The sequence below is a fragment of the Nematolebias whitei genome, chromosome 8 (genome assembly GCF_014905685.2).
Source record: "Nematolebias whitei isolate Nwh7 chromosome 8, NemWhi1, whole genome shotgun sequence".
NCBI classification, from domain to species: Eukaryota; Metazoa; Chordata; class Actinopteri; order Cyprinodontiformes; family Rivulidae; genus Nematolebias; species Nematolebias whitei.
The window spans coordinates 18,097,930-18,109,690 of NC_056505.1; the positions used below are offsets into that span (position 1 = coordinate 18,097,930).

At 35.8% G+C, this 11,761-nt stretch overlaps 1 protein-coding gene across 2 annotated transcripts; it reads right to left on the minus strand.

Annotated features, from left to right (window-relative positions):
* Positions 1-5,336: 5,336 nt before the first annotated feature.
* golm1 (golgi membrane protein 1) lies at positions 5,337-11,220 on the minus strand. 2 transcript variants are annotated; one of them, XM_037680363.1, is made up of 10 exons: positions 11,091-11,220; positions 9,969-10,127; positions 9,761-9,815; positions 9,541-9,643; positions 8,690-8,813; positions 7,903-8,062; positions 7,526-7,750; positions 7,048-7,212; positions 6,821-6,919; positions 5,337-6,619 (listed from the first exon to the last, which is right to left on the minus strand). In XM_037680363.1, the coding sequence occupies exons 1-9, from the start codon at positions 11,217-11,219 to the stop codon at positions 6,822-6,824; spliced, it is 1,218 nt and encodes a 405-aa protein (XP_037536291.1). In that variant the 5' UTR covers position 11,220; the 3' UTR covers positions 5,337-6,619; position 6,821. The 2 variants fall into 2 exon arrangements, with proteins under 2 accessions (XP_037536291.1, XP_037536290.1); XM_037680362.1 differs by having other exon boundaries at positions 7,903-8,065.
* Positions 11,221-11,761: the final 541 nt, after the last annotated feature.

An 11,761-nucleotide genomic window follows, 5' to 3' on the forward strand; every position in this document is an offset into this window, starting at 1 on the left:
GGTATGCAGCGCTTGTTTATTACATTCGCTTATCCAGTAAATTATTGAATAATTAACACTTCTGTACTTACTTGAACATGTTTTGCTTTGATACTGTTATATAAATTCTATAACAAGTTTTAATACAAAGGCAACTGTTGTTTGTTGTCCATTTATTCAAACATAAGCATCAGAGAAATTTGGAAATGTTCAATATGCTTAAAAATAAATTGACGATTACATTGTACACTGACCAGTGTCGTTTGGTCTATAAGCACAACATATGGACCAACTGCAGTAAAGTTAGTTTTACAATGGACATTTGTGTTCCGTGGCTTCAGCACTGTCCAACGTAAAACTAACTTTACCAAAGTACACCCACTACAAAAATGTAGATTACATCACTGGAAGGGATCCAGGACCCACAGCTGCTGCTCATTGGTGCTGTCCAGGACTCGGGAACCTGCAGTAAGAACTGGAATCCTATAGTGCGGACTGAACTTGGCAAAAAGGCATTTTCTTACTCTGTCCTGTAACCTGGAATACCTTGCAACAAGATCTGAACCTGTCCACTTAGATTTCTTTAAGGGATTTTAAACATTTGATAAGGTCATTAGAAAATAAGCAAACATGTTTTTGTTTTTAGTATTTTACCTTGTTTTATATGGCACTTTGATTTTGTTATAACATTATTGTTGTACAGTTTATTGTTGTTTATTGTACCCATGTGTTGTATCTAAAACAGGTCTCTCTTGAAAATGAGTCCTCGTGACTCAATGAGACTACCTGTGTAAATAAAGGTTAAATAACGAAGGTGTTTCAGATTTAATAAAGACATTCTTTTCTTGACCTGGTGTGCTACAAGAACACAAAGGAAGTGTTTTTCTTATCAGTATTCATCAGGACCATGTTGGTTTGCCTTCAAGCAACACGATCAGAGCTGATGGGAGGAAACATTCTTGAGTGTAAAGATGAAAAAAAGGTTGACGATCAGCCCAATTCATATATTTAAAAGGTTATTTGACACCTTATTCTAGAGAAATAAAGTTTTTGTTTTCAATCATTTGTTTTTAATACAAACGGGAAAACTTTAAGTTCCTCCATTAGAGAAAAAGATACAAGTCAAATCTAGATGTTACAGGTGATTAAAATATTTCATTGATCCCTTTGCATTTTTTTTCAGAAATAAATTGTAGTATACAGTACTTTGAATATTTTGGCATTTTTTAAATCAACAATCACACCGATATTTTAAAAATGTTTCACAACTAATTGAACCCCATTTCTATTTACATCTGGGTTAAACATGTCCTTATCAAGAAATACATTATAATACATTATCATAAAGCCCTGTGGAAACTTTTTTCTAAACATTTACTCTTAAAGAAATGAGCAAAACAGATGGTCATTTTTTCAATCTTATCACACAACTTTCACACATCATCACTCACTTTAACTTACAGCTGTCGTTAGTGTGCGTTTCATGTACACTAATGACTTGCTTTTTAAAATATTAAGCTTTATTTAAGCTCCATCCATCCATCCATCCATTATCTTTACCCGCTTATTCCATTTTGGGTCATGGGGGTCGCCGGTGCCCATGTCCAGCAATCACTGTGCGAGGGGCGGGGTACACCCTGGACGAGTTGCAAGTCCATCACAGGGCCACATAGAGACAAACGAGACAAACAACCATTCACTCTCTCACTCACACCTAGGTAGAATTTAGAGTTACCAATCAGCCTAATGATGCATGTTTTTGTTCTGTGGGAGGAAACCGGAGCACCTGGAGAAAACCCACGCATGCACGGAGAGAACATGCAAACTCCACCCAGAAAGGCCCCTGGACTGGGGTTTGAACCAAGGACCTTCTCGCTGAGAGGCAGCAGCTCTACCAGTTGCGCCACCGTGCTGCCTTCCATTAATATAAAATAGGTAATTTTCAAGTTTGGATTTGATTTAATACTGCCTCCTAGTGACAACTTTATAATTTAAATTAGAAATCAATTCAATTCAGTTTATTTATAATATAAGTTATAAAGATACTGTTGGGGTGGGGGGTCTGATTTGAATCTAAAGATCTCCCATCTGCAGCCAGCAAAAAAATTCCAGCCAACCCATATGTTCTAATAATACATGCCAAGTTGTTATTTCTTATCCAGTGCTGCCACCTTTGGCCAGTTTCTCATCTTCTGTCTCTACTCTGTTTCAGCACCACTATTTCAAGCAAAGCAAAGTGACTTTGACTGACCCAGACCAAGAACAGCTAGATGCACCTTCCTTAAAACTACCATAGTTGTGGCAGAAATTCTCCTTTGACACGCTCTACATTCATCATACACACACAAGAACCAACAATAGAACATAATTAAAAACATTATCAACGTCATAGCCAAATGCTAACTGTAGCAAAACTGTTGCTGAAAGCTAAAATCAACAAAGCAATAGCTAAAAGCTAACATTAGCAACATTTGACGCTAAAAATTAATGTAATCAAAACCTTGGAAAATTGCTAAAATGTAGCTAAAAACCTAAAATCTAATTAAATGTCACGAGAAGGTAGAATGTCCTAATTCATAGCTAAAAGAAACTATAGCAAATGTATAGCTAATTGTTAAAATTAGCTAAACTGTAGCTAAATCCTGAATGTAGCGAAACAGGTAAAATGAATCAACTCTTAGTAAAGTTATTAATTTTCCTTTTGGGTGAATAAAGTTATTTTAACTAAAAAACTATCATTAGCAAAACATTTGCAATAAGCTAAAATGTTCTAATAACTAAAAGGTAAATTTGAAAAAGAGCTGAACATATTCAAGCAAGAAAGCAGCTAAAACCCAAAGGCGCCAAATCAGTTACTAAAAGCTAAATGTAGGAAAAATAGCTATTTTCAAATAACCGATTAAAGCTAAAATATGCTACAGCATAGCTAAATGCTAAATGTGGTAAAACAGTAGCTGAAAGCTAAAATTTGCAACATATTAGCTAAAATAACAAACTTCCATTTGAGGTGAATAAACATTTGTTTTGATACTGAAAAGCCAACATTAGCAAAACAACTGCTACAAACTAGCCTTTAGATAAAAACTTTTTTTCCAAAATGTAGCTAAAATATAACTTTTTATAAAATGTCAGTAGAAGCTAGAATTTGCAAGTTGAGTTAAAAGCCAAATTTAAAAATTCTGTAGCCAATAGCTAAAATTTACTAAAGCATAGTATCAAAATTACATACTACATAGCTAAATGCAGCAAAAATGTAGCTATAAGCTAAAGATTTCAAATCAGTTACTAAAAGCTAAATGTAGAAAACGAGCTAGAGTTCGATTAAAGCAGACTAAACAGGGCTAGTGTGAATGCACCCTTAGGGTAGCCCTGTTTAGTCCGCTTTAATCGGACTCTAGCTCGTTTTCCTTGAAAGTCCGCTTCGTTTAAGGAGGTGTGAACGCGCCATCGAACTCTGTCACGGAACAAAAAGGCGAACTCTGGCCCGGGCTAAAACCTAGGTCTCGGTCCGGTAGAAGAGAACTCCAGCGAGGTTCGAGTACAGTGTGAATGTAAACAGACAGATAAACAAATGCATTTCTCTGACCTTATATGGAGCCGTCAGCTGCCTTGTGTGGAAAAACAATATTCTCCATGGTCTTCTGTCTCATGCTAAGTCCATTTTTGAAAAATGACAAAATATAACTCCTAAAACTGATAAAACTTGATGCCACTGTTTTTATTTTTATTTACAGAAGAAGAAGACGTGTCTTCAGAGGTTTTTGGGTCGTTTCTTTCAGTAGTTTGGTGCAGCGCCCCCACAGGCGAGCGGGGGAACAGGTTGGTTCAACAGGTTGACTCGACTGCACAGAGCAGTGTGAATGCAAACGCACCAGCTCAAATGTAAACAAAAGGTCATGAATATTGGTCCCGAACTGAGTCTACCGAACTATCAGGTGTGAAAACGACCTTAGATTGAGAACTTTACTAATCAGCTTTTCTATGTGAATGTTCTTGTAAAATGCCCTGAGACAACTTTGTTGTGATTTGATGCTATATAAATAAACTGAATTGAAAACTGGACTAATTTGCTTTCGATCTGCATTTTTATTCAAAATCCTCAGCTGGAAAATCAGAAAATTAGAAGTTAGACAACTGTGCTTAAACTCTGCATCTGCAACAAATGTCTTTTCTTGCACTTCAGTAAAGTTATTCAGACATATTGGGTTTGTTTATGTTCAGCCCTTCATTTTAGACAGGCATCAACTCTTGATGTTTGGCAGTCTCATCTTTAAAAGGCATCTTTAAGATAAGATAGAATTTTATTGATGGCTTTTAATACTGCATGTCGACACTTCTGCATCATTTTAGTATGGCAACTTGTGTTCAGCATTATTATTTTTTACTATCGTTTTATGTGCAGCACTTTGGCCAATGGCAGATATATTTTTTAAAGTGCTATTTAAATTAATTTAATTTCATACGAGGCTTTAAGAAAAAAAAAAAACATTTCAATTTCATACACAATTGTTTTTTGAAAAAAAATAATTTAAAAACATTTTCAGATGTTTTATGGCACCGTTACTCTGTATACAAGATCGGAATAATGGTTTTATTACCTTTTCCCCTAAATATATTATAAGTTATATATTAAAAATGAAGATTACAAAAACAAATGTAAAAACTTTATTCAATCATGTAAAAAAAAAGCTGATTTGAATCTTTCAAATGTAAATACAAGCATATTACAAGTACAGCTAATTAAATCACTAAAAAGTAAATAAAATTAATAAAAATTAAACCATTTTCTCATTTGTATTGCAAAAAAAAATTACTTTTACACAACAGGAATGTAAAGCCTGCTGAAAATAAAAACAGGCTGTCGTCTGGGTTTTTCCTTGACAGATAATACAAAAAATATAAATGCAAAAACATTGAAATAATACTAAATAAAACATGTGGAGAGGCAGACAACAGAGTCTCTGTTCAGTAGGACAGCCACCAAGGAGCTGACTTTCAAATAAAAATAAGAAATAAACAAAATGTTTCCATTTCTGTCTTATTTCAAACATTGCAACTTAAATATTAACCATTCAGCAGGACTCATTTTACAGTATCTGATAGTACTTTAAAACAAGCAGTGCAGATTAGATGTAGAAACCATTAAGTAAAACATATAATTCAACATTTTACCAAGACAAAAAATGTGAAGCTTTTGATGGAAAACTTTCACAAAACAAAAAAAACCAGCTAAATGAACACTGCAGACCTTACAACTGTGGTGACTTTTTTTATTGAATGTAAAATAAATCACGCTAAAGGCTGATTTTATATACAGTATATATATTTAAAACAAGGCATTATGGAGACGACGATCCGCTACAAGTTTATGAAATCATGAACTGTACTACTCATGATAATCCAAACATTATGAAAATAAACTGAGCTCCTGTAGGTTTTCACTCTAAATTTCCCCACGTCTACAAAACAAAAAAGCAATAATGAAGATTAAATACATCTCTTGTCCTGTATAAAACACAAGGCAACAAATTATCCCACCACCACAAATTATTTTTTGTTAAACTCTGCTCGATAAACTTGGATTTTATTTGCACTTACCCGAACAGTTTCCAGTTTAATGTTGCTTTACGTTGAAATTACTGAATAAACTAAACATTACAACTGAAATATGCACATTGGCCTAAAGCAGCCGCAAAACACAATGTTCATTTCTAGCAGAAATGAACATTACCTTTCAGGAATTCAAAAAAATTCTCATATTTGAAATCAAAGTCAAATCACTTGTTTGTGCACACAAACTTGGTCAATAAAGGTGTGTCTATTTTGTCAGCTTGTTTCAGTCTGATTAACTTAGCAGGGGAAAGACAGTTCACGTCCTTTCGTTAACATCCTTTTGTCGCCCTCCACTGAGCCTGTAGCATTTGATGTTGGAAAAACTGGTTAGACAGAACAGATAAGGCATGCAGCTGCAACATGTAAGATCTAGAGATTAAGCTTGTCCAGCTGTTTGTTTTTCCCTTGCCCTTGATACTTAAAGTAGAAAGCGATAATTATTCCACCTTTAAAGTCTTGCTGTGAATACAACGCCTGAACATTTCAACAATCATAAGCTGAAAAGAAATGATCTTAGTTTGAAAACGATGCAACAGTGATGAAAAGACCTTTAAGTAATTTGTTTTTTCCCAATCATGTTTGAAAAATGTCCATTAATTCAACCCATTTCAACTTTTTTGCAAACCGAACAATGTAACAGTAAACACAGCGTTTATTATTTTCTGTGGTGATTCAGTCAACACAGCTCACAGCTGTCACCGACTGAACAGAACACTCGTCAACACATCATTAAATTATTTTAATTTTCATCATGTTGAGGTGTTTTACTTTTTAAAGCCAAATGGCGCTACGTTTCAAGATTTATTTTGTCATCCCTGCAATCCTCTATGAGAACTGAACATTGGAGACGAAGCAAAAAAAAAAAAGTAAAATTACACACTTTCCCATAAGAGTATGGGGCGAGGGGATCGCTCAGAGCTCTTCCATTAAAAAAATTCCAAATAAAACCGTTTTGTTTTCGGAGTGTTTTCTTGATGTGGCACAGCTTTTCCACTCTGATGCGCAGCATCATTAATCAGCTCGATCTCTAGAAGACAAAAGATTGAAGTGGGTTAGTAAAATGCTCTGATTGCTCAGCAAGAAAAGCGGCTGCAGAGTTGAGGATGGGACATCTGCTTTTTCAGCTGTTTAGAAATGTTGGGTTGGGCTTATTGCGTAACAATGATCTGAAAGAACAGACCGATGCTGAATCCCAGCCAGAAATGCATTGGTTAGTTTCAACATGTACCTTAGATTTGAGCAAGTGCTTCTTGTTTGTCTGCTTCAAACTCTCCTTCATTTTCATCATCCCCATTGTAGTCAGCCAGCTCCTCCTCCATGTCCTTGTCTAACAGATATTAAAAGGTAAAAATTAACGCGTCATTTATTTCTCACATTTAAATCCCATCTTCCAAATAAACTATAATTATAATTCACAGATTATATTAGTCTAAATCTGTAAATCATCACATGTACCTATATTTTCTGCTGGTTTACCCCTCTGTTCTTTCTCCAAATCCATTCCACCCACCACCTGATCATCTGCATCATATTCCTCTGGTTCTTCAGGTTTCTGACCTACAAGTGTCTCATCTGGCATCCCTTGATCAATCAACATACCCTCCATGCCAGGGTCAGCTTCTAGAAGAGCAAACTGCTGTTTACTTTCAATAAACTTGAACATAATCTCAATCACAGTCAGATTTATTCAATAAAGTTTATGGCAAATTTTAAGTAGGTACCAGGACAACCTAGAAACTTTCTGCACACCAAACAAAGAAACTATGTTTAGAATTGTTTCAAACATTACACAGATGTAGTTTCAGTTTAATCCTGGCATACAACTGATTTCAAGGTATTATCTAGAAAAAAAGCAAACTGAAATCATTTCTTACTTCTCTGATTCTACTGTATGGAGGAAAACAAAACATCTGCCAGAGAACCTGACATTTACCTTTTGTCTGAGCTCCTTCATCGTGAGCATCCATCACCTCCATGTCTTTATCCTCAGTCAGATTATTATTCAGATCTTTGCTGGTCTTTGCCTCAGTTTCATCAGTTCTGATGTCTTCGTCTCCAAGCTGCAGTTTGTTCTTCTTCACTGTAGAAGCTAAAGAAACAGACTTGATCGCCATTTTAGAGAGATCCTTTGTTGGAGACTGTTCAAAAACTTCAGAATCTGAAAACAAATAAAGCAGACTTAAGAATAAATGCAAGATGCTAACTGCTTTATTTGCGCAAATAAACAAAATATTTACTTGGATTGCATACGTTTAAGTTAAATCCTTCTGTCAAATAACTCAAGAAGCAAAACACTCCGTTCTTTCCTACCTTGATCAATGATGATATCATTAGTGAATGAATTTGGGGTTTCGTTTTCTTTAAGCTGAGGGCTGCTTGACGTGTGATTTACAACTGTTGTAGTTTGATCTTCACTGGGTACAATTTTGACAGTTGTCTCTTCGTTAACCGTTTCCTTTCCTGTGTCTTTCTGCTGAAGGGTAAATAACACCAGACAACAAATAAAAACCGTTTAATAATATGCTGCAAATCTTTCTGCCCTTCTAATTGGTCTCTTGGACGCATAAAACATCTACCTTCCTTCTCTGCATCATGTCAGCCAGCTCTCTACCTTTGCCAGTCATTGTCCCCACATTTAGAGTTGCAACCCTCAGTCCTACATTAGTTACTTTCCTCTTCTCCCTCTGCCTCCTGACACATTTCCCTCCTTGTGGCCTTCGAGTAACAGAAGCACAATTTCTGTCGGCACCTTGTTTGTCAACAGCATCGGTTGTGATTGTTGTTAACCCGGGCCTTGACTGATCCAGTATGGTGTCACTTATATGAACTCGATTATTATTATTATTATTAGTTTTGGCAAAAGTATTTTCTGTCAGATGCCCTTCCTGACACAAACCTCACCATTTACCCAGGCTTGGAACTGGCACAAGAAATAAATGGACTTGAGCTCTCTAGCAGCTGGGTTTAAATCACAGAAAACAAGCATATGTTTCTGGATTTAGTGGATTTAGAGTGCAGAGCTGATAAATGAATGGACTGATGCCCTGATCCAAAACATTTGGAATGACATTACTATGAAAAAGTAAAACCATCTTACCTGTGCAGAGACACTTGAAGGAAGTTTGAGTTGCTCTATTTTTTTCTGAACTTCAAGTTTAGCAGCAGCCACTTTCTCATCACACAACTCCATCTGAGTCTGGACCCTGGATTCACACTGAGTCCTGCAAAAGAGCACAGAGAAACAATGTTTCTTTAACAAAAATAGACATGCAAAAAAGAATAGGACTGAGGTAATTTATAGTGGCAGAAGCCTGCATTAACCAGAGTATCAAGTAATATAAAGAGAATGAACATTTGACATACCGGCACAAACTTAAAATAGCTGAGTGAAGCTGACACCCCACCCACTCCCAAAATTAAAGCAAATAGTCTGAATGGTTAGTGCTCCGTTAGTGCTGGTTTGTGCCGTTAAAATTTTCGTTAGTGCTGCTTTGCTTTCTGAGATATTAAAGATTAATTTTTAGCTCATCCAAAGGTCACAATCCCCCCATGTTGCTCCAAAACACACGGGAGTGGTCTACTTTTTTAGTGCTTCGTTAGTGCTTCGTTAGTGCTCGTTTGTTCCGGTGAAACTAGCGTTTGTGCTGCTTTAGTTTATGAGATATTAAGAATTATAATTTCGCCCGATGACGTCACCATCCCCCCCTGACGTGTGCGTGAACGCGCCTGAGGACGCGTGAACGCGCCTGAGCGTCTATTACAGGTCAAAATTATAACTTTTAATATCTCTTAAACCAAAGCAGCACAAACGAAAATTTTAACGGCACAAACCAGCACTAACGGAGCACTAACCATTCAGACTATTTGCTTTAATTTTGGGAGTGGGTGGGGTGTCAGCTTCACTCAGCTACTTAAAATGTGTAAATATTAATAATAAAAACTTCTTACATGTCATAAGTTAATTTTTTGTTGAGGCTGTTTATGTTGTCTTGGCAACTCTGCAGCTCTTTCTGAAGCCTTCCCAAGTCATCATTCAGCTGATTCACAATACCTGCAACACAGACAGGCACATAAAAAACAAACACACACAAAAAAAGTATGTCTTTATTCAACACACTTCTACAAGTTGTTGTAATTCAGCTTTTGAGAAGTAGAGTTTAAATTTAACCTTTGAGTTCCTGAATTGTTTTAGTGCTTGAGGAAATGTTCTGCTGCAGTTTGGCCTAAAAAAAAAAAAATGAATAAAACAAAATTAACAGTTGTTTTTCTTTTTATATCAAAATGTGTTTCATTTGACCTATTAGACATAAACAACTCTTTAAATTCTAATCTTATTTATTACAACCATTTAGACAAAGAGCAGTTTGATTGTTTACCTTGTCCTGGCTGCAGGTGAGCTGGGCTCCATCTATTTGTCTCTTGTAAAAGCTTTCTATCTGACCCTTCTGTTTCTGGACCTCTTGGAACTCGCTCTTCTTAATCTCCCTCTCTGTTGCCCCACGTCTCACTTGGCCCTCCAGTTCATACAGCTTGGTCTGCGAGACACATACACGATTAGATCAGCTCATGGAACACCGTCATGTCAACCATTTGTACTCATTTCTTATTTTGACACATAGACACAAATGCTTTGAACCTTTTTAATATCGGAAATGATTAAATTGATTAAAAAAAAGACACTGATTAAGTTTTTGTCGTGTTTTTTTCATTGCAGCTTATTACCAAAGCAGTTAAAAAATGTGTAACAAGAGTTCTTTTGGTTATGGAAAATAAGATTTGTTGATAGGTCAACAAAAGGTCTAATATTTGTAGAGTATGTCTGTTTAGTTTGACAAGTCATGCTTCTCTTCAGATGTTGATGCTGCTGGTGTGCTTTGACATCGTCTCACAATCTTGGGTTAGATTTATTCTGCCACTTGGAGCCGCATCATTTCTGTGATTTTCTGCTCAACGTTATGCTAGTTTTGGGTTGCAGCAGTCATTGACATCCTTGTTTTTTAACTGCAAATACTGGACTAAACTTGAAAGAAAATGATAAATTGCTTCCCAATGACCGAGGCACATAAATTATAACTGTCCTTCCTGTTTTTTAAAACAGATCTTGGTTCAGCCTCTTTCTGTAAAATAGGAACTAGAACATAACGTGAACAAGCTCTCTAAGAATCAGATGTTGAGGCTAAAAAAGAAATGCACATTACTAAACAATACCCTGAAAACACTGAAGACCACTTGATGACATGTGATAAGTGACAACACCTTTGTAGCTCAAGTACTGGTGTTGCAAGTGAGCATCAACAAAACAATCAGAACATTAGTTTTATTATCAGATGGAAGATGAATGGTAAACAGCAGGTTTAGGTAGACCATGGAAGAAACAAGCTATAATTTCAAAAAGCAGAAGTTGATTTTAATTTCTACGATTCTAACAAAAATGTTGATTAAATTCCCTACAGTTCAAAACGTTAAAAAAAATCACAGACAGGTGAAAGTCAGCTTACCTGTAGCTCCAGGTTGCGGGAGCTGGACACCCAGTAGTTAAAGCCCAGGACTAAAATACAGGCGATTAGGGCTGAAATAATCAGAGGGGGGGATCTTCCTCCTCGACGGCCATTTCCCAACCCACCCATAGCTACCTAAAATTGGGCACAAACACACAAATCATTAGCAAAGTTTGCAAACTCATCATCAAATTTCTAAATTAAAGTTTAAAACAAGTCTTTATGTCTGTACATGACATTAGACAGATCCTGTAGTGTATAAATCAATGCAAGACAATAAAAAGCTTAGTTAGGCCTAAAATAAGTCCAGCTACTTTTATGAATCTCATATTTCAACAGGTTTGTTTCCTAAAGCGAGCAAAAACAAAAAGGACTGCACAGATACCACAAAACATTTAATACTTTGAGAAATACTCGTAATTATTTATAAAACTTGTCACTTTTACAACAAAGAAAATTTGACTGCAGAGAGAATGATAATAAAGGCAGGATAATTTTATTGATTTATAATATTTGAACAAAACATCTAAAAACATTTAAAATATGTTAAAAGACAATAAGACAAGATATTTAAACAAAGAAGAGTCCATGCACCCAGAGGACCTGTCACAACCTTGTTAGATTTATCTACCTGGATTATTGAGCATGCATCAGGACATTTTTAACCGCTT